At 44.1% G+C, this 22,771-nt stretch overlaps 1 protein-coding gene across 5 annotated transcripts in view; it reads right to left on the bottom strand.

Annotated features, from left to right (window-relative positions):
- Positions 1-13,507: 13,507 nt before the first annotated feature.
- The window catches only part of STK36 (serine/threonine kinase 36), a 28,807-nt gene continuing 19,543 nt past the window's right edge, over positions 13,508-22,771 (bottom strand). For all 5 annotated transcript variants that reach the window (XM_059928700.1, XM_059928699.1, XM_059928701.1 and 2 more), the window contains 12 exons: positions 22,501-22,628; positions 21,872-21,976; positions 21,407-21,505; positions 21,232-21,320; positions 20,888-20,951; positions 20,584-20,694; positions 18,801-18,875; positions 18,200-18,374; positions 17,794-17,941; positions 17,415-17,562; positions 16,091-16,837; positions 13,508-14,856 (listed from right to left, as the gene is read on the bottom strand). In XM_059928700.1, coding sequence (XP_059784683.1) covers positions 14,713-14,856; positions 16,091-16,837; positions 17,415-17,562; positions 17,794-17,941; positions 18,200-18,374; positions 18,801-18,875; positions 20,584-20,694; positions 20,888-20,951; positions 21,232-21,320; positions 21,407-21,505; positions 21,872-21,976; positions 22,501-22,628 — 2,033 coding nt within the window. In that variant the 3' untranslated portion in view covers positions 13,508-14,712. The remainder of the gene's footprint in view (positions 14,857-16,090; positions 16,838-17,414; positions 17,563-17,793; positions 17,942-18,199; positions 18,375-18,800; positions 18,876-20,583; positions 20,695-20,887; positions 20,952-21,231; positions 21,321-21,406; positions 21,506-21,871; positions 21,977-22,500; positions 22,629-22,771) is intronic.

Raw genomic sequence — 22,771 nt, 5'->3', positions numbered from 1 at the left:
TCATTATTAATTTTTTTAGTTATTGTAGTTTACTGAATGGTGACCCCCCCCAATATATCCTTGTGTTAATTCCAGGAACCTGTAAATATTACTTTATATGGCAAAATATGTGATTGAGGATTTTGAGAGGATGATCTTGAAAGGATTAAGGAATTTTCCAGGATTATCTGTGTGGGCCCTAAACCCAATAACAAGTGTCCCTAGTGAGGCAGAGGGAGATGGGACAGACATAGAGAATACACAGAAAAAAGGAAGAGGCAGTGTGACCAAGGAGGTAGAGATCAGAGTGAAGAGGAATGCCTGGGGCTACCAGAAAGTGGAAGAGGCAAGAATGGATTCTTCCTTAGAACATTCTGAGGGAATGGGTTTCTTCAGACAGCCTGATTTCAGAATTCTGGCTTCCAGAACTGTGAGAGAATTTCTGTTGTTTTAAGTCACTAAATTTGTGGTAATTTTTTCTGGCAGCCACAGGACATTTTGACATTTTGACATCTTTTAAGAAGATATCCTTATTTTTTACAGACACTTTAAGGTATTAAACAACATGATGCCAGGGGGTTGCTTTCGCTTTAAAATACTACAGCAAACACCCTAGTAGCAACGAGCACAGGTAGCATCCAGGTCTTAGTTTCTAATACCACTACATTACAAGGAACCAGCGCTCCCTAGAGAAATGGCTGATTCTCAGACTGGGACAGGAAATATACAAAATGAGCCTGAAGCATCTGGTAGTGCCAGAAAGAAAGTGTTCCTAAAACAAACAAAAAAACAGATTGGTGGGTGTATGTCACAGGAGCTAACTGCAAGAACTCCCAATGACCAAAGCTCGAACAATTTGAGCAATAAAATTAAATAGTGGTTTATGACCCAAAGTATAAAATATCCATGAGTCCCTGATATAAATAAATGGTTGAATATATTCACAAATGTGATAAAGAGACAAATCTCCTATGCAGAAAAATTCCCCCCAAATTATGTAGATACTCAGCCCTAAAGGAGGGGGAGTATAACCCCCATTCCTTAAGTTTGGGCTGTGCAGAGTGACTTCTTTCCAAAGAGTACAGTATGGAAAGGGAGGTGGAGTAGGGCAAAAGTAGTAACAGTAGAAAAATCTGACAAACATCACTTCTGCCAGGTGATCAAGGTCAACACCAAGTCCTAAGTCATGTACATAGTATATGCCCTTGATATATGATGAAAATGGCATTTTACTTTTGTGATCTTCCGCCCCAAAACCCATAATTCCAGTCTAGGCATGAGAAACACCAGGCAAGTTCCAGTAGAGGAGCATCCTACAAAATACCTGACCAGTACTTCTCAAAATTGTCAAGGTCACAATGTTCATTGCAGCACTATTTACAATAGCCAGGACATGGAAGCAACCTAAGTGTCCATCGACAGATGAATGGATAAAGAAGATGTGGCACATATATACAATGGAATATTACTCAGCCATAAAAAGAAACGAAATTGAGTTATCTGTAGTGAGGTGGATGGACCTAGAGTCTGTCATACAGAGTGAAGTAAGTCAGAAAGAGAAAAACAAATACTGTATTCTAACACATATATATGGAATCTAAAAAAAAAAAAAAAAAGGTTCTGATGAACCTAGGGGCAGGACAGGAATAAAGACACAGACGTAGAGAATGGACTTGAGGACATGGGGAGGGGGAAGGGTAAGCTGGGACAAAGTGAGAGAGTAGCATGGACATATATACACTACCAAATGTAAAATAGATAGCTAGTGGGAAGTAGCTGCATGGCACAGGGAGATCAGCTTGGTGCTTTGTGACCACCTAGAGGGGTGGGATAAGGAGGGTGGGAGGGAGATGCAAGAGGGAGGGGATATGGGGATATACGTATGCCTATAGCTGATTCACTTTGTTATACAGCAGAAACTAACATAACACTGTAAAGCAATTATACTCCAATAAAGATGTTCAAAAAAAAAATTGTCAAGGTCCTCAAAAACAAGAAACTTCTAAGAAACTGTTAGAGCCAGAGGAGCCCAAGGACAGCTAAATGATGTGTAATGAGATCTTGGAAGAGAAAAAGGAAATTAGGTAAGAATTAAGGAAATCTGAATAAAATACAGGTTTTAGTTGATAATACAGTTCACCCTTGAACAACACGAGTTTGATAAACCACATGGATCCACTTACATGTGAATTTTTTTCAATAAATACATACTACAGTACTACATAATCCACAGTTGGTTGAATCCTCGGATATGGAGGGCTGACTGTAAAGTTATACTCGGATTTTCCATTGTGCGAGGGTCAGCACCCCCAAGCCCTGTGTTTTTCAAGGGTCAACTGTATATCAATACTAGTTCACTGATTGTAACAAATGTATCAAAATAATATAAGATGTTAATAATAGGGGAAATTGTGTGTAGGGGCAAGGTATAATATATGAACTCTCTGCACTATCTGTTTGATTTTTCTTTAAATCTAAAACTGTTCTAAAATATAAAGTCTAGTTAAAAAAAAAAAAAAAAACAGCAACAGAAATCTGCCTAGCCCACCTTAACCAAGTCATCAGAGGTAACTTCACCAATAATGGGAAAACGCAACATCATCGGCCTCCAGAAATGATGTACTAAGAGAACACATCATCACTTATATAGTGTTTCTGCCAAAAATGTATAACTGGAATCAAATCACACCAAAAAATCAGATATACCCAAACATCAGATATACTCAAATCACAAAGAAACATCAGATATACTCAATATCAATCACTATCGTAAAAGAAAGGAAGGATGGGGAATGGTTCTAGGTTAGAGGCAAAAGAGATATCATAACCAAACACAAAGCATGATCTTGGGTTGGATCCTGGACCAGGAGAAAAATTGGTATAAAGAACATTATTGGAACAATTGGCAATATCTGAATATGGGCTGTAGATTAGTTAATAGTATTATATCAGTGTTGAATTTCCTGATTTCATTAATCCCATTAATTATACTGTGGTTATATAAGTAAATATCCTTGATCTTAAGAAACACAAGTTTTTTAAAGGTAAAGGGGCATGGTATTTTCAACTTACTCCCAAATGGTTCAGAAAAATATGATAAAACCAATTGTGGCAAAATGTTAACAGTTAGTGAATCTGGGTGAAGGGTATATGGGAGTTCTTTGTACTGTTCTTACAACTTTTCTTTAAATTTTAAATTATTTCCAAAAAATGCTTATTTAAAAATACAGCAATGACAAAATTAAACAAGGGAATAGGTAGAACCAGTGTGATAAAATGTTGATAACAGCTGAATTTGTGGGATCAGGGTATTGGGGGGTTTAGCATGCCATCTCTCTACTTTTATGTGTTCAAAAACTTTAAGTTCCTTCTCCCCTCCCCAAAAGTTAAAATACATATGCACTCAAAACAAGCACAAATGCTCAAACCTTCCAGACATTCTCTAAATTCCAGGCACTACTCAGACTTTCATTCCAAATCCTCTCAGCACTTTGTGTGATAATTGCTAGATGTAAAACTGTTTACATATTTTTACATATTTCTTTTCTTTTTGGCTGCGTTGGGTCTTCGTTGCTGCATGCGGACTTTCTCTAGTTGCAGCGGGAGGTGGGGGGCTACTCTTCGTTGCGGTGTGTGGGCTTCACATTGCGGAGGCTTTTCTTGTTGCAGACCACCAGCTCTAGGCGTGTGGTCTTCAGTAGTTGTGGCACGTAGGCTTCAGTAGTTGTGGCTCGCGGGCTCTAGCGTGCAGGCTCAGTAGTTGTGGCGCACGGGCTTAGTTGCTCCGCGGCATGTGGGATCTTCCTGGACCAGGGCTCGAACCTGTGTCCCCTGCATTGGCAGGCGGATTCTTAGCCACTGCGCCACCAGGGAAGCCCCTGTTTACATATTTCTCATCCTTTAGATTGTATGCTCACAAGGATGGGAACATTTTTCTTATTATGCTTCCTCATAAAATTATTTATTGCTTGATGCAATAGCCTAAAAAGTTTGGATGTAAATTTAATTTCTCTACATTAAATTGTTTACATACCAGATAAGCAAAATATTTCAAGCTAGTGTTTAATAAATTATTTGGAAAAAGCAAATAATTCCTTTACAAGGTAATTCCCCCTAGTTTACCTTTTAGGAAAAAAAAAATCCAGATTTAAAAACACAATACTGTATACATATTTGTGTTAATCCAGACAGGTCTTAGTGAAGTACTGTGGCTTTGTGAAAAACAAAATTTCTGATTTGTCAGAGATACATTCCGATGTACTCGTGGATAACATATGTTGCCCAGGATTTGTTTCAAAATACTTAAGTAAAAAAAGAATAGATATGGTAGCTATCGAAGTGGTGATGGGGTTCACTGAACTAATCTCTCTACTTTTGTGTACGTTTGAAAATTTCCAGCTAATAGACTTAACGTTCAAAACTAAACTAGAGTTTTCCCACCCACTACCACTCCACTAACAGCCTTCCCCATTTCAGTTAATGGCAATTCCATCCTTCCAGTTGCTCGGGCCAAAAACCATGGAGTCATCCTTGACTGTTTTCCTTTGTTACACTCTCACATCCAATCAGTCAAGAAAACTTATTTGTTCCATCTTCAAAATATATTCAAAATCTGACTACTTTTCACCACTCCATTGGTACCACTCCAGTCCAGGACACCATTATCTCTCATGTGGATTATTACAATAGCCTCCTAACTGCCCACCCTACTTCCCATCCTCCCCCATTCCTCACTGTCCATCACAATACAAGAAGGAAGAACAATCTTTTAGAACATAAGGTAGATCTCAGAACTCCTCTGATCCAACTCTCCAATAGATCCCTACTCTACGTAAAATGTAAGGTCTTTAAGGCCTACATCTGGTCCCCATTACCTTCCTGTCCTCGTTTCCTACTGTTCTCCCCTTTCTTCACTTTTTCCATCCAAACTGGCCTCCTCATAGCTCCTCAAGCACTCCAGGCATACTTCCATATGGCCATACTCCAATGGCCTTTGAAGACCATTCTCCCTGCATAGTCTTTTCCCTCAGAGAGCTGCACTGTTTTGTTCAAATGTCTTTGTTCAAATGTCACCTTCTAAGTGAGGTCTGCCCTGGCTATCCAACTCAGCACTCCTCATCCCCCCCTTCCTGCTTTATATCTCTGAAGCTTTTATCACATTCCTACATACTAAAAACTTCATTTTTTTTTTAAAGTTTTCTTTAAGTAATTTAATATTTTATTTATTTATTTTTGGCTGGGTTGAGTCTTTGTTGCTGCGCACAGGCTTTCTCTAGCTGCGGCGAGCAGGGTCTACTCTTCGTTGCGGTGCACGGGCTTCTCATTGCGGTGGCTTCTCTTGTTGCAGAGCATGGGATCTGGGCATGCGGGCTTCAGTAGTTGTGGCGCACGGGCTTAGCTGCTCCAAGGCATGTGGGATCTTCCCCGACCAGGGCCCCAACCCATGTCCCCTGCATTGGCAGGTGGATTCTCTTTTTTTAATAAATTTATTTATTTATTTTTGGCTGTGTTGGGTCTTTGTTTCTGTGCGAGGGCTTCCTCCAGTTGCGGCGAGCGGGGGCCACTCTTCATCGCGGTGCGCGGGCCTCTCACTGTCGCGGCCTCTCCCGTTGTGGAGCACAGGCTCCAGACGCGCAGGCTCAGTAGTTGTGGCTCACAGGCCTAGCCGCTCCGCGGCATGTGGGATCTTCCCGGACTGGGGCACGAACCCGTGTCCCCTGCATTGGCAGGCGGATTCTTAACTACTGCGCCACCAGGGGAGTCCGCAATTCACTCATTTTAATAAGCCCACTGTCTCCCCAACCAGAATGGAAACTCTATGACAAACAGGCATTGCTTTACCTCCAGTGCCTAGAATAGCATCTGGCATATAGAAAGGACTCAATAAATATACGTTGTAGAAAATAGACTGGTGGTTGCCAAGGGGGAGGGGCCTGGGAGAGGGTTGGATTGGGAATTTGGGATTAGCAGATGCAAACTGGTATATATAGAATGGATAAACAACAAAGTCCTACTGTATAGCACAGGGAACTATATTTAATATCCTGTGACAAACCATAATACAAAAGAATATGAGGGCTTCCCTGCTGGTGCAGTGGTTGAGAGTCCGCCTGCCAGTGCGGGGGACACGGGTTCAAGCCCTGGTCTGGGAGGATCCCACATGCCGCGGAGCAACTGGGCCCGTGAGCCACAACTACTGAGCCTGTGCGTCTGGAGCCTGTGCTCCGCAACAAGAGAGGCCGCGACAGTGAGAGGCCCGCGCATCGCAATGAAGAGTGGCCCCCGCTCGCTGCAACTAGAGAAAGCCCTCACACAGAAACGAAGACCCAACACAGCCAAAAATAAATAAATAAATAAATAAATTTATAAAAAGAATATGAAAAAGAATGTATATATGTATGTATAACTGAGTCACTGCTGTACAGCAGTAATTAACACATTGTAATTCAACTATACTTCAATAAACAACTTTAAAAAACAAACAAATAAATAGATCCAGATTAACCAAGATGGCGGAGTAGAAGGACGTGCTGTCACTCCCTCTTGCGAGAGCACCAGAATCACAACTGGCTACTGGACAATCATTGACAGGAAGACCCTGGACTTCACCAAGGAGGATACCCCACGTCCAAGGACAGAGGAGAAGCCACAGTGAGACGGTAGGAGGGGCGCAATCAGAGTAAAATCAAACCCCATAACTGCTGGGTGGGTGACTCACAGACTGGCGAACACTTATACCACAGAAGTCCACCCACTGGAGTAAAGGTTCTGAGCCCCACGTCAGGCTTCCCAACCTGGGGGTCAGGCAACGGGAGGAGGAATTCCTAGAGAATCAGACTTTGAAGCCTAGTGGGAATTGGATTCCAGGACTTTGACGGGACTGGAGGAAACAGAGATCCCACTCTTGGAGGGCACACACAAAGTAATGTGTGCATCAGGACCCAGGGGAAGGAGCAGTGAGCCTGGGGGAGACTGAACCAGACCTACCTGCTGGTGTTGGGGGGTCTCCTGCAGAGGCGAGTGGTGGCTCTGTTTCACCGTGGGGATAAGGACACTGGCAGCAGAGGTTCTGGGAAGTTCTCCTTGGCCGTGAGCCCTCCCAGAGTCTGCCATTAACCCCACCAAAGAGCACGGGTAGGCTCCAGTGTTGGGTTGCCTCAGGCAAAACAGCCAACAGGGAGGGAACCCAGCCCCACCCATCAACAGTCAAGTGGATTAAGGTTTTACTGAGCTCTGACCGCCACAGCAACAGTCAGCTCTACCCACCACCAGAGCCTCCCATCAAGCCTCTTAGATAGCCTCAACCACCAGAGGGCAGACAACAGAAGCAAGAAAAACTATAATCCTGCAGCCTGTGGACCAAAAACCACAGTTACAGAAAGATAGAGAAGATGAAAAGGCAGAGGGCTATGTACCAGATGAAGGAACAAGAAAAAACCCCAGAAAAACAACTAAATGAAGTGGAGATAGGCAACCTTCCAGAAAAAGAATTCAGAATAATGATAGTGAAGATGATCCAGGACCTTGGAATAAGAATGGAGGCAAAGATTGAGAAGATGCAAGAAATGATTAACAAAGACCTAGAAGAATTCAAGAACAAACAAACAGAGATGACCAATACAATAACTGAAATGAAAACTACACTAGAAGGAATCAATAGCAGAATAACTGAGGCAGAAGAACGGATAAGTGACCTGGAAGACAGAATGATGGAATTCACTGCTGCGGAACAGACTAAAGAAAAAAGAATGAAAAGAAATGAAGACAGCCTAAGAGACCTCTGGGACAACATTAAACGCAACAACATTCGCATTATAGGGGTCCCAGAAGGAGAAGAGAGAGAGAAAGGACCAGAGAAAATATTTGAAGAGATTATAGTCGAAAATTTCCCTAACATGGGAAAGGAAATAGCCACCCAAGTCCAGGAAGCGCAGAGAGTCCCATACAGGATAAACCCAAGGAGAAACACGCCGAGACACATAGTAATCAAAGTGGCAAAAATTAAAGACAAAGAAAAATTATTGAAAGCAGCAAAGGGAAAACGACAAATAACATACAAGGGAACTCCCATAAGGTTAACAGCTGATTTCTCAGCAGAAACTCTGCAAGCCAGAAGGGAGTGGCATGATATACTTAAAGTGATGAAAGGGAAGAACCTACAACCAAGATTACTCTACCCGGCAAGGATCTCATTTAGATTTGATGGAGAAATCAGAAGCTTTACAGACAAGCAAAAGCTAAGAGAATTCAGCACCATCAAACCAGCTCTACAACAAATGCTAAAGGAACTTCTCTAAGTGGGAAACACAAGAGAAGAAAAGGACCTACAAAAACAAACCCAAAACAATTAAGAAAATGGTCATAGGAACATACATATCGATTATTACCTTAAACGTGAATGGATTAAATGCCCCAACCAAAAGACATAGACTGGCTGAATGGATACAAAAACAAGACCCATATATATGCTGTCTACAAGAGACCCACTTTAGACCTAGGGACACATACAGACTGAAAGTGAGGGGATGGAAAAAGATATTCCATGCAAATGGAAATCAAAAGAAAGCTGGAGTAGCTATACTCATATCAGATAAAATAGACTTTAAAATAAAGAATGTTACAAGAGACAAGGAAGGACACTACATAATGATCCAGGGATCAATCCAAGAAGAAGATATAACAATTATAAATATATATGCACCCAACATAGGAGCACCTCAATACATAAGGCAACTGCTAACAGCTATAAAAGAGGAAATTGACAGTAACACAATAATAGTGGGGGACTTTAACACCTCACTTACACCAATGGACAGATCATCCAAAATGAAAATAAATAAGGAAACAGAAGCTTTAAATGACACAATAGACCAGATAGATTTAATTGATATATATCGGACATTCCATCCAAAAACAGCAGATTACACGTTCTTCTCAAGTGCGCATGGAACATTCTCCAAGATAGATCACATCTTGGGTCACAAATCAAGCCTCAGTAAATTTAAGAAAATTGAAATCATATCAAGCATCTTTTCTGACCACAACGCTATGAGATTAGAAATGAATTACAGGGAAAAAAACGTAAAAAGGACAAACACATGGAGGCTAAACAATACGTTACTAAATAACCAAGAGATCACTGAAGAAATCAAAGAGGAAATCAAAAAATACCTAGAGACAAATGACAATGAAAACACGACGACCCAAAACCTATGGGATGCAGCAAAAGCAGTTCTAAGAGGGAAGTTTATAGCTATACAAGCCTACCTAAAGAAACAAGAAAAAGCTCAAGTAAACAATCTAACCTTACACTTAAAGAAACTAGAGAAAGAAGAACAAACAAAACCCAAAGTTAGCAGAAGGAAAGAAATCATAAAGATCAGAGCAGAAATAAATGAAATAGAAACAAAGAAAACAATAGCAAAGATCAATAAAACTAAAAGTTGGTTCTTTGAGAAGATAAACAAAATTGATAAGCCATTAGCCAGACTCATCAAGAAAAAGAGGGAGACGACTCAAATCAATAAAATCAGAAATGAAAAAGGAGAAGTTACAACAGACACTGCAGAAATACAAAGCATCCTAAGAGACTACTACAAGCAGCTTTATGCCAATAAAATGGACAACCTGGAAGAAATGGACAAATTCTTAGAAAGGTATAACCTTCCAAGACTGAACCAGGAAGAAATAGAAAATATGAACAGACCAATCACAAGTAATGAAATTGAAACTGTGATTAAAAATCTTCCAACAAACAAAAGTCCAGGACCAGATGGCTTCACAGGTGAATGCTATCAAACATTTAGAGAAGAGCTAACACCCATCCTTCTCAAACTCTTCCAAAAAATTGCAGAGGAAGGAACACTCCCAAACTCATTCTATGAGGCCACCATCACCCTGATACCAAAACCAGACAAAGACACTACAAAAAAAGAAAATTACAGACCAATATCACTGATGAATATAGATGCAAAAATCCTCAACAAAATACTAGCAAACAGAATCCAACAACACATTAAAAGGATCATACACCACGATCAAGTGGGATTTATCCCAGGGATGCAAGGATTCTTCAATATACGCAAATCAATCAATGTGATACACTATATTAACAAATTGAAGAATAAAAACCATATGATCATCTCAATAGATGCAGAAAAAGCTTTTGACAAAATTCAACACCCATTTCTGATAAAAACTCTCCAGAAAGTGGGCATAGAGGGAACCTACCTCAACATAATAAAGGCCATATATGACAAACCCACAGCAAACATCATTCTCAATGGTGAAAAACTGAAAGCATTTCCTCTAAGATCAGGAACGAGACAAGGATGTCCACTCTCACCACTATTATTCAACATAGTTTTGGAAGTCCTAGCCACGGCAATCAGAGAAGAAAAAGAAATAAAAGGAATACAAATTGGAAAAGAAGAAGTAAAACTGTCACTGTTTGCGGATGACATGATACTATACATAGAGAATCCTAAAACTGCCACCAGAAAACTGCTAGAGCTAATTAATGAATATGGTAAAGTTGCAGGATACAAAATCAATGCACAGAAATCTCTTGCATTCCTATACACTAATGATGAAAAATCTGAAAGAGAAATTATGGAAACACTCCCATTTACCATTGCAACAAAAAGAATAAAATACCTAGGAATAAACCTACCTAGGGAGACAAAAGACCTGTATGCAGAAAACTATAAGACACTGATGAAAGAAATTAAAGATGATACCAACAGATGGAGAGATATACCATGTTCTTGGATTGGAAGAATCAACATTGTGAAAATGAGTATACTACCCAAAGCAATCTACAGATTCAATGCAATCCCTATCAAATTACCAATGGCATTTTTTACGGAGCTAGAACAAATCATCTTAAAATTTGTATGGAGACACAAAAGACCCCGAATAGCCAAAGCAGTCTTGAGGCAAAAAAATGGAGCTGGAGGAATCAGACTCCCTGACTTCAGACTATACTACAAAGCTACAGTAATCAAGACAATATGGTACTGGCACAAAAACAGAAACATAGATCAATGGAACAAGATAGAAAGCCCAGACATTAACCCACGCACCTATGGTCAACTAATCTATGACAAAGGAGGCAAAGATATACAATGGAGAAAAGACAGTCTCTTCAATAAGTGGTGCTGGGAAAACTGGACAGCTACATGTAAAAGAATGAAATTAGAATACTCCCTAACACCATACACAAAAATAAACTCAAAATGGATTAGAGACCTAAATATAAGACTGGACACTATAAAACTCTTAGAGGAAAACATAGGAAGAACACTCTTTGACATAAATCACAGCAAGATCTTTTTTGATCCACCTCCTAGAGTAATGGAAATAAAAACAAAAATAAACAAGTGGGACCTAATGAAACTTCAAAGCTTTTGCACAGCAAAGGAAACCATAAACAAGACGAAAAGACAACCCTCAGAATGGGAGAAAATATTTGCAAATGAATCAACGGACAAAGGATTAATCTCCAAAATATATCAACAGCTCATTCAGCTCAATATCAAAGAAACAAACACCCCAATCCAAAAATGGGCAGAAGACCTAAATAGACATTTCTCCAAAGAAGACATACAGATGGCCACGAAGCACATGAAAAGATGCTCAACATCACTAATTATTAGAGAAATGCAAATCAAAACTACAATGAGGTATCACCTCACTCCTGTTAGAATGGGCATCATCAGAAAATCTACAAACAACAAATGCTGGAGAGGGTGTGGTGAAAAGGGAACCCTCTTGCACTGTTGGTGGGAATGTAAATTGATACAGCCACTATGGAGAACAATATGGAGGTTCCTTAAAAAACTAAAAATAGAATTACCATATGACCCAGCAATCCCACTACTGGGCATATACCCAGAGAAAACCGTAATTCAAAAAGACACATGCACCCGAATGTTCATTGCAGCACTATTTACAATAGCCAGGTCATGGAAGCAACCTAAATGCCCATCAACAGACGAATGGATAAAGAAGATGTGGTACATATATACAATGGAATATTACTCAGCCATAAAAAGGAACGAAATTGAGTCATTTGTTGAGACGTGGATGGATCTAGAGACTGTCATACAGAGTGAAGTAAGTCAGAAAGAGAAAAACAAATATCGTATATTAATGCATGTATGCGGAACCTAGAAAAATGGTACAGATGAGCCAGTTTGCAGGGCAGAAGTTGAGACACAGATGTAGAGAATGGACATATGGACACCAAGGGGGGAAAACTGCGGTGGGGTGGGGATGGTGGTGTGCTGAATTGGGCAATTGGGATTGACATGTATACACTGATGTGTATAAAACTGATGCCTAATAAGAACCTGCAGTTTAAAAAAACAAACAAAACAACTAATACTAAACTTTCATTGGGTTATTTGTATGGAAATATGTTAATATAAATGTTTCAGACATTACATGAAATTTCTAAAAATCTTATATTTGTATTTGTATGGAAATATGTATGGAAATATGTTAATATAAATGTTTCAGACATTACATGAAATTTCTAAAAATCATATTTGTATTTGTATGGAAATATGTATGGAAATATGTTAATATAAATGTTTCAGACATTACATGAAATTTCTAAAAATCTTATATTTGTACTTGTATGGAAATATGTATGGAAATATGTTAATATAAATGTTTCAGACATTACATGAAATTTCTAAAAATCTTATATGTTCTGGTATAATGTTATAAGTAATAATCCTAGTTATTACTTTAAAATGTATATCTCAGAAATAACTAATTTTCTTGTCAACTGCATTATTATGAACTGTCATCAAATCTTTAACTGTGGTCATTTTTAAGTCTTTTGTCATTTACAGACAGTTCTGGGTGTACTCTGATGATTTTGCAAATATGTTCCTATAAAAGGGTTTCATCTTCAAGAAATACATGGAAAAGACTCTGACAAGTACAGGTTTCTGGTAACGGACTGTACTGCTGAACTGAATAAGCATTTTCAGAACTCTAATGAAAAACTGATGAACTCATAAAAGTGCTAACAAAAGATCAAGATGAAAAAAAAAATTAATTACATGGGACTGAGTGAACTGATGAGGATGAGTATAATTTTTGTGACTTTCTGTCTGAATTAAAAAAAAAAAAAAAAAATTCCACAAGGACTCAGAGGCAAAGAATATACAAATCAATTTTCACTGCAAAGTAAAGGAGCTGTTACAGTGGAGGATTACTGGACTGAATGTCAATACTATGACATAGTATGAGTGTGTTTCATGTTTGGTAATTGCAATCATTGTTGCTTTTGTTGTGGTCATCCATGTACAATGCTTGGTGTCAGTCGATTTATCTCTTGTAAAAATAAAATACAGTGTGTGTGTGTGAAAAAAAAAAAAAAAACAAATAAATAAATATATATTGAACTGAACTGAAATAATCTGGATAGGAGGAAATTATGGTGGTCTCTAGAAAAAAATGTTATTTTTGCCAAAATATAAACACAGACAGTGGGCAATGAAGATGAGGTCTAAATGAATTCTTTATAAAAATAAAGGCACCTTACTCATCTTTCATTTCTAAAACAAGTGGAATTTAAGGAAGGACAAAAAGTAGTCTCCCTATGTTACAGATGAGAAATTAGGGCTCTGGGAAGCTGGTTGCAAGCTATCCAGTGAGTGAAGGTTTAAGCTTTCCAGGATGGATTATGCTTCTAACCAATGGGCTTGCCAAACATCCCTTTCTGGTAAACTGCACAATCTCCATAAACAGCCATCCTTCTAAAGCAGCTGGGCTTCCCTATACATTGAAACTCCACCAAATATTAAAACTAGCCACTAAGCCTGAGATCAGAAAGCAATCCAATTTATCCCTCTGTTTAATCCTATCCTTTCCTATTTCAGCTCCACTGGCCCTGGCTTGGAAGTAGGTGATCACATGCAGCTCATCTGGGATGGAGGAAGCTGGAAGGCAGGAAAAGATATAAATAAGCTCCCAAACCAGGATCTTCTGTGAACAGAAAACCAGTGCTTCCAGCATCACACATCAGCTAAAAGAGCTGAACCTCTCAACTCTTTACCCTGGCAGCTCCAAGTAGGGTTAAAAAAAAAAAGAAAGAAAAAAGGAAGGAGAGAGGGAGGGAGGGAAGGGAAAGGAAGGAAGGAAAGAGGGAGGGAGGAAGGAAGGAAGAAAGAAAAGGTACACTCCCACCCCCACCAATGGATGGGAATGGGGGCTACAGGCTGGGGAGCCCTCCATAACAGGGACTGATGGCATTTATCCCCACAGCAGGCTATCCCCTAGAGGCAGACTCTGTCTTCATCACTGTCCTGGGACCATTGCATCTAAAACAAGAACCTGCTGGGAAGATTTCAGGAGCTCCAGAAAGGAAGAGACCTCTCAGGTAGAAGGTGTCTCCCTAAGGTCCAGGAGGCATGTCCCTTGGGTTTAAAGGCACATTATTGGAGAAAAGACCCCCTGATGTAGAGAAGAAAGGAATCTCCTCTGGCACCAACAACAATGAAGTTTACTGGCTGAAATCATCCTGAATCTGGGGGAAAGAAGGAGCTTTATACATAAATCTCTTCTAGGTTCTCGTTCTCAAATCAGTTGATTGGCAGCTTATCTCTTTCAGTCTCTTTAGCTCTTGGTTGAGTTGGTGGCTTGTAGAGCAGAAAAAGGAAGGGTTGGCAACAGTAGGGCAATGAAGGTTGGAGGCTGGACCCCAGGAATCTGGGGTCATGTATTGTGGGTTGGCCTCAAGAGGTGAATGAGTTTCCTGCAGTGTTTGGCAGAGGCCGGCCTGGCACTGCTATGTGGCAGTAACTGATTCCCCAGAGAGAGCAAGGCTAATTTCTCACTGGCACCCAGGGACACCAGCACCTGTGGGATAGAGAGAGATGATAGAACACGACATGCAGAGGACTGTGATTTGGCCCAGCAATTCCCACTCTAGAAAAGGAAGAAAAAGAAAATGAGCTCTTGGGGACTCAAAATAGGTTGTGTGGGAAAAAGACCTTGGAGACAGGAATCACCAGGACCAGAGGTCTATTTCCATTCTCTTTGGTTACAGACCATGAAACCAAGGCACCAAAGGAGCCATGCACTTGTCCCCAGGAAGAGGTAATAAATGCAGCAGTAAAAGTAAGCCAAAAGGTGAGACTCCCAGCTGTAGATCTAGACCAGGTAAGGGGTCTGGACCTCCTTACCACCAAGAATCCCTTTTATTATTTCCCCACACAGATTGCCAAAAAACTCTAATGTATATCATAACCATCCTGTCAAAACTTCTCTTCTGCATGAACCACCCAATGCTACCACATTGAACTATTATAATTTGGAGGTTTAGCTTTATCATAGGTAGATGTATGATTTTTCCATTGGGCTGTTTATATACTGAAAATTGAGCAGAAAAAAGAAAAAACAGAGTAAAGCAGTGGTTAAGAACATGGGCTCTAGGAACTTCCCTGGTGGTCCAGTGGCTAAGACTCCGTGCTTTCACTACAGGGGCCACAGGTTCAATCCCTGGTCAGGAAACTAAGATCCCACATGCCGTGTGGCACGGCCAAAGGAAAAAAAAAAGAGCATGGGCTCTGGACTTAGACTCTTGAGTTCAAAAGTCCAATCCTACATATTAGCTTTGTAACTTGGACAAGTTATTACATTCTTTGTGCCTCAGTTTTATTGCCTGCAAAATGAGAAGCAAAGCTTAAACCAGATAATAAAGGTAAAATGCTTAGCATGGTACTTTTCACATGGTAAGTGCTAAAAAAGATAGTTAGCACCTTCGTGGCCCTCAGAATGAAACCACTCTATACCTCAACGTCTAGTCTTCCCTCACCTCCCTCCTGCACAGCCTCCAGAAGAGAGAAACACTGGTCCTTGAGATCCCAGGCATCTCCTAGCCCAGTGGAGCCCTCTTCCAGGTCCCCTCCCTTCTCCACGTGCGAAATGTTAGATGAAAAACTCATGACCAAGTCACGGCCCCTGGGTTTCCTGCTCCCAGAGAAGGATACAGCTTGGGTTTCTAGATGTCCCAATTCCTTAAAGACTATCTCAGAAAAATGTTGTGAAAACCAGCCCCATCATGGTGATTCCTAAGTCCCCTCGGGTGTACCTGATGGATGCAGGGCTCCTGTCGGAGGCTCCGGAGGGCAACGAGGGCAGCCTCCTTCACATTTGGCTGGGGGTCTCCACACGCCACCTCTAGGAGCCGCTGGGGCACTTGGCACTGTAACAGCTCGTCCCCCAAACCCTCAGGCCCCAAGTTGCCCAGAGCTGATGCGGCATTGCGCCGGATACCAGCCTGAGGATCTCCAAGCAGCTGGGTCATACCGGGCACCGCGGCTGCCAGGGCAGGCCCCAGGGGACCAGCTTGGTAGGCTGCATTGCCCACAGCAAAGCTGGCAGCGCGCCGCACAGCAGGGTCCTGGTCTCCAAGCCCCAGCAGCAAAAGGTTGAGCAGTCCTAGCTGGCTCTGCAGGGCCCCGCGCAGGGCTCCGCTGTGCTGGAGCAAGTGTCCCAGGAGCCCGTAAGTACGGGCCCGCACAGAATTCTCTGGGTGGCCCAGGAGGCTGCGCAGGGTCCGATAGGATTCATCGGGGCCAGCCAGGAGTTCTTGGATAAAGGACAAATGGCTGGGAGACAGTACCCGGGCGGTGTGGGCCAGGAGGGAGAGAAGGTCAGAGGTCAGCAGCGGCTGGTCGCCCAGGAGGGCAGCTGAGAGGAATGAGATGGTGGTTGTAGGGGAGGCGGCTACTGTGCTCACAAACTGATTGAGAGAGAGGGGCTCCGAGAGGGCCAGGCGTGTGAGCAGACTGATGGGCAGCTCGGCTTGTGTCAGTGGAAGATGGTGGCGGCAGACCTGGAGAAGGGGGAGGGGTGCAGGCAAAAGAGCTCAGGGAGAGGGAGAACACACTGCAGCTAGATAACGAGACGGAGCCCACAATCCAGGAGAGAGAAAAGCCAAACTCTGGTGAGAATACCACAGAGAGCCAGAAGACCTGAGCCACAGCACCGCACGTGAGACACAACGTGGAGCCCAGGAGAACAGGTCCTTCCCAAGTCCATGCCTTGCTCTGCAAGGACTTAGTCTCTCTGCTTCAGAGACCCGCTCACTGCTTAATGCCAACAATTTCCAAGGAAGTGATTCCCAGCTGAGGAGCTGAGTCTCCAGGGCCTGGACTAAGATATCCGCCCCACTGGGCTCCAAGTGAATCCAGATATCGGACTGATGGAGAGAAGAGGCACCAGCCCAGCTCCAACCACATGCCTCTGTTCAGGCCCGAATGCTTTCTCCACTCCAACTCTTAGACCAAGCCAGGTGCTGCACTCCTACAGGGGCCTGGGAGAGCCCCAGAGCTGTCGGGAAGTGAATTTGAGTACACAAGGTTGGGCCACCTTCCTCTCCCACCTTCCTGCCTGGGTAGCTTCCCCAGTACCTGCAGCAGGTGGGCTGTGACTTCTGAGTCCGTGAGGTCAGCCAAGACACCTTCAAGGAGGTCAGCGTCCACATCCAGGGCGAAGGGGAAGCAGAGGAGCTGGCAGACAGAGAGCACCACGACGGGGAGAAACTCAGGCCCTTGAAGCCTAAGGAGGGGAGAGTGGAAGGATATACTCAGTCTGGCGCACCCACTCTTTAGCTTTCTTCCGCCGACTCTTCTCAAATTCCCTAGTCCAGCTCTCCTTCCCCAACCTCAGTAATCCCATTTCTTGCCTCATAGCTCAAGCTGTCAGCTCTTTCTCTCCTGCCTTCCCCTCCTCCTACCCCCAACAGCCAACATTGAATTTTCTGGTCTCCCTCCTCTAGCTCCAACTCACGCCTGGGTCAGTTGATGCAGGAAGCTGGGCGAAAGCAGATGCTTCAGGGTGGACATGAGGATACTTCCACGCTGAGACAGGTGGCTCAGGCATAACTGGGGTTCCTGGGTAAAGGTGGCCATGGCCAGGCTCAGCAGGGCTGCCATGCCTGGAAACACCAAGAATGGAGACCCAGTGGAGCAGGTAAGAGGTCAGGATGCCCCTGTGCCCCCAGGGCTCTCAGGGCTACCACCTGTTCAGTCCCTTCCCCGTCCTTGAGCAGCTCCAGCATAGACTCTGCCATCCTCTCCCCAGGCAGCAGCAGCAGTAGCCATCCCCATGGGCTAACCCAGTTCTAGGCTGTTTCCTCTTGAAGAGGAATCAACACACTGGCCCGACAAAAGGGGCCGTGCTGCTGGAAAGATACCTTGGGGTGAGATCAGCGTCCAGTCTGGTTCTGGGCTTTGTGGACTGGACAGTGACTGCTCCTCTTCCTGTACAGATGCCTCCTCGGGGAGCCTCAGCACCATGGAGAAGCGGTGCCACAGAATGGTCCACATTTCTGAGCTAGCCACGACCCTTATCGGATTACCCTTCCCCTGCTAGAGACAAAATTGAATGAGGGTAAACGAGGAGGTCCAAGACAGGAGTCAAAATGCCTTTTTTTCACTCTTGTCCCTGACCTACGAGGAAGAGGAGTCCCAGAAATAATTCTTTCTGTTTTCCCACCTAGGATTTCCCTGTTGTCCCAGTTCCCTCACTTATCACATCTTAACCCCTGACCTCTCAACCCATGTGTATGTCTACTGGAAACCAGGGAATTACAGCCTTCTTCCCACTGAATCCCAAGGGATGCAGCTGAATGGTTCCCCTTAAAGGGTCCGTACTGACGGCAGATGGGCCCAATTTAAGGCCATCACAGGCGCTTTGAGAGGAGAGGTGACTGTGTTGCTTCTTCCTTCCTATTGGCCAGTGGCTCCCCAAAGCAGCTCTCCGTACTTCCCATCCGTCCTAGGATGCAGCTGTACCTGGGTGAGCAGCTGCAGCAGAAGGATGAGGAGGCCATCATAGAATCCACAGCCACCCGGTGGAGTCAGCCGGACCTGTCGGAGAGAGGTGGGAAGAGAGCAGATCTGAGAGGGGTGAGGTGACCACACAGGCCTGTGCTCCCAGCTCCAAGTCAGGCAGAAGGAGTTCTTCTTCAGCCTGGTGTAGTGGGGAGAGTTCTTTTGGACTTAGGAGTCTTGGCTCCTGCCTATTCGTTCAATGACTAACTCTGTCCTGAAGACACACAGTCAGTAGGGTAAGCAGCCAGACAAACCACTACAGTTTAGGAAGATGCGTGCTACATGAGAGGCTGTCAGGGAGGGCTGTGGAGAGGGAAGGGGACACAGTTGAGAGTGCTAACTCTGCCTCCTGGAGGTAGGAAACTGATGGGATTAAAAGTTTAAAAGGGAGATGAGGGGGAGGGAGGGAGATGCAAGAGGGAAGAGATATGGGGACATATGTATATGTATAACTGATTCACTTTGTTATAAAGCAGAAACTAACACACCATTGTAAAGCAATTATACTCCAATAACGATGTTAAAAAATAAATAAATAAATAAAATTTTAAAAAATAATAATAAAAGGGAGATGAGGAAGGGAGAGGTCATAGCTTCCATAAAGGCAGACGAGGAAGGGAGAGGTCATAGCTTCCATAAAGGCAGACAAGGAAGGGAGAGGTCATAGCTTCCATAAAGGCAGACGAGGAAGGGAGAGGTCATAGCTTCCATAAAGGCAGACGAGGAAGGGAGAGGTCATAGCTTCCATAAAGGCAGGTCGTGAGAGACCACAGTGAACGTTGGAAATGTTAACTCTTTGGTGGAGCAGGATTAGAGAGCCCAGAGGGAACAGATGAGCTTTGAGTAGCCTGCTAACCAATTTAGACATTAACCCAGAAACCGTGGGAAGCCACTGAGGACTTACATAAGCTCCACATGGGCGAGATTTTTTTTTTTTTTTTTAATTTATTTTTGGCTGTGTTGGGTCTTCGTTTCTGTGCGAGGGCTTTCTCTAGTTGTGGCAAGCGGGGGCCGGGGGCCACTCTTCATCGCGGTGCGCAGGCCTCTCACTATCACGGCCTCTCTTGTTGCGGAGCACAGGCTCCAGACGCGCAGGCTCAGTAGTTGTGGCTCACGGGCCTAGTTGCTCCGCGGCATGTGGGATCTTCCCAGACCAAGGCTCAAACCCATGTTCCCTGCATTAGCAGGCAGATTCTCAACCACTGCGCCACCAGGGAAGCCCTGGGCGAGATTTTTTTGTCTCTCCTTTCACTACTGTATTCTCAGAGCTGAGACTAGTGCCTGGTACTCACTACTATATTTATGTGTGAAATAATTACTGGTTGAACAAATGGGCAGGTTTTCCTTTAAGAAAGCTCACTTTGGTGGCAGTGAAGAAAATGGACTGGAGAGGAGAGAGGCTGGAGGGGAGATCCTTCAGGAGGCAAGTGCCAGAGTGAGAGTGAGAGAGAGAGAGAGAGAGAGACACACACACACACACACACACACACACACACACACACACGATGCCTCCCCCCTCCCCCTTCAGAGGTCCTGCAAGTTAACAACAAACTTAAAGCCCTGACAGTCTGGGCTCAGAGGGATCTATTATCCGAGGGCAGAAGGATAGGACAGGAAAGACGCCTTGATTCTCTCACACTCCTTAGTTTCCTCTAGGATTGCTGGCATTTCAGTCTTTCTCCCTGAACGCAGACCTTATTTGACTCAGAGAAAAAACATCTCTGCATTCCCTGGTAGGGCTCACCTCCGCAGGGGCAGACAGGGCATGTGTGGCAGCTGCAATCCACTCCACAGGCTGGAGGTCAAAAGTCACCCCTTGCTGACCAAGCTGTCCCAGCAGACAGGCTGCCGCGCTCTGTGGAGAGTTAGACAAGGCGGAGGAATGTCCGCATCTGAATGGTACTCGGGACAGGCAGAGAGGATTTATTTCTGTTTTGGTCCAGAAGAATGCCTCACAAACAGCTGCAAATTAGGAAATGACTATCCTGCTTGCAGAAGAGTGGGATGATAGGGTGAAAAGTGGAGGAAGATGAAGGTTGAAAACTCACCACAAGAGGGACGACGTGTGAATGGGTAAAGACAGTAGCAACCTCACTGCCTAGCTTCTCCATTCTGGAATAAAGAGATACATCAAGGCATGTAGCGGTGTGAAAGGAGGCTGCTGTGTGGCCTGCCCTCTCCCTTGGATGGCACTCTCCACCTAGGCTGCATGTCCACCTCCAAGGCACAAAGTTGGTGGGAATCTAGGTCTCTTCTTTGTACAGAAACTCTCACACTCTCTGGCCCAATCCCTCCTAAGGATAGGCTGTAGGGTGTCACTCCCCACAATCCACGTCTGGGTGAGCGATGTGGGTGGAAGATTTCAGTGGAGAGACCCTGCTTTATGACTCACCCAGAAGGCAGATCTTGGAGGTGAAGGACAAGAAGGGAGAGGAGGTACAGTGTCACTTCAGCAGACTCTTCCCAATCCACTACCTTTACCTACAAAGGAAACCCGAGATACCAGAGGCTCCTCTGATTGAGATGGTGGGGCCCCCAAGAGATGCCCACTCGTACTGCTGGCCTACCTTGCCCTGGACCAACTTCCACAGTGACTCCAAGGCCAGGGGCTCTTGCCCTAGAAGACGGCACAGGGGCTCACTGACGTGGCAGCAGGCGTAGAGAACCTAAAGGGAGTGGGAAGGAGTCTGTCAGGGAGGCAGAGCAGCCCCTGGGCTCCTAGATTGAAAGGCTCAGCTGAAAGCAGGCTAGCCTCTCGACAGATTTAGTATCCACAACTAGGGATATTAGAGAAATTCAGGCCACTTCTGCCTCTTGCTGAAAGACTGTGAGATGCGGATACTTCTCGGTTCTGCTGAGGACTGGCTGACAGTAGGGCCATCTCAGCTGAACAGTTTTAAAAGTAGAAAGGGGTCCTCCAAGGCGGGGTGGGCGGGGTGTCTCTCATTTCTCTCAGTGTCTCTTTCTCTCTCTCTTAGTCCTTGGAGTGAAAAAGAAGTCTGAAAGGCCAAGAGTTAATGGGCAGGCAGTACCTTGAGAAGGTGTAGGCACAGGATGGGATGCTGCAGGCCAGAGATGAGGGATGACCTCAGTTGGTTGCTGTCTTCAGTGAGCTGGTTTGCCAAATGCCGAGAGATCTGTAGAGACATACCTGAAGACTCAATCCCATTCCCATTATTCCAATCCCATTCCTCTCATATCTCTAACTAATCAGGACTCTCAACCCCTTGCTAGCCACTCTTCCCCAGATTCACCAGGAACCTCAGCCCTCATTCCATTCCCAGTCTTCATGGCCAGTGGAGAACCAAAAGGCAAGGCCTAGTTAAGTTCCGCAGGCAGGTACAGAGGAAAGTGTTGCTAGCCAAAAGGGAACAGGAAATCTGAATCTTGAACCCTTGAGGAAGCATCACTGGTGGCTTCAGATCAGCTACCCCACCACATGGGCAGTTTGTCACTGAGCTCTCTAATCAGCTGGCCAAGGGCTCTGGGATTTTGGCTACATCATGTTCTACAAGTGGCCCAAACCTAGTGGGAGCATCTGTTTCTGGAAGTACTGAGTAAAGGGAGGCATAAAAGCTTGTTTTTCTGCCTTTCTGAAAAGCTGGGCCAGCCTCCTCTACTCTGGCAACAGGGACAGGAACAAAACAATTGTAGCTCAGACCTGCTCCTTGGCTTCCCAGCAGCTAGGCAGCCCCACAGGAGCAGTGCACAAGGCTGCCAGTGCCGAGGACATGGCTCCAGGCAGATCCTCACTCTGCTCCCGAAGCGGCTGGCTCACCTCGGGGGCTCCTGCGAGAAAGGCAAAGAATGCAGGAAGGCGTTGGTTGTTTCAGATTCCCCATTCTTTCTCTCAGTTCATAGTTATTTAACACTCACTAAATGCCAGGCCTATTCTAGGTAATGGCAGGAGAAAGAGCAAAGCTGGACCTACT

Source organism: Balaenoptera ricei, chromosome 7 (genome assembly GCF_028023285.1).
Source record: "Balaenoptera ricei isolate mBalRic1 chromosome 7, mBalRic1.hap2, whole genome shotgun sequence".
Lineage (NCBI taxonomy): Eukaryota > Metazoa > Chordata > Mammalia > Artiodactyla > Balaenopteridae > Balaenoptera > Balaenoptera ricei.
Note: the sequence above shows the minus strand (reverse complement) of the source record. Positions and strands in the feature narration are given on the sequence as shown.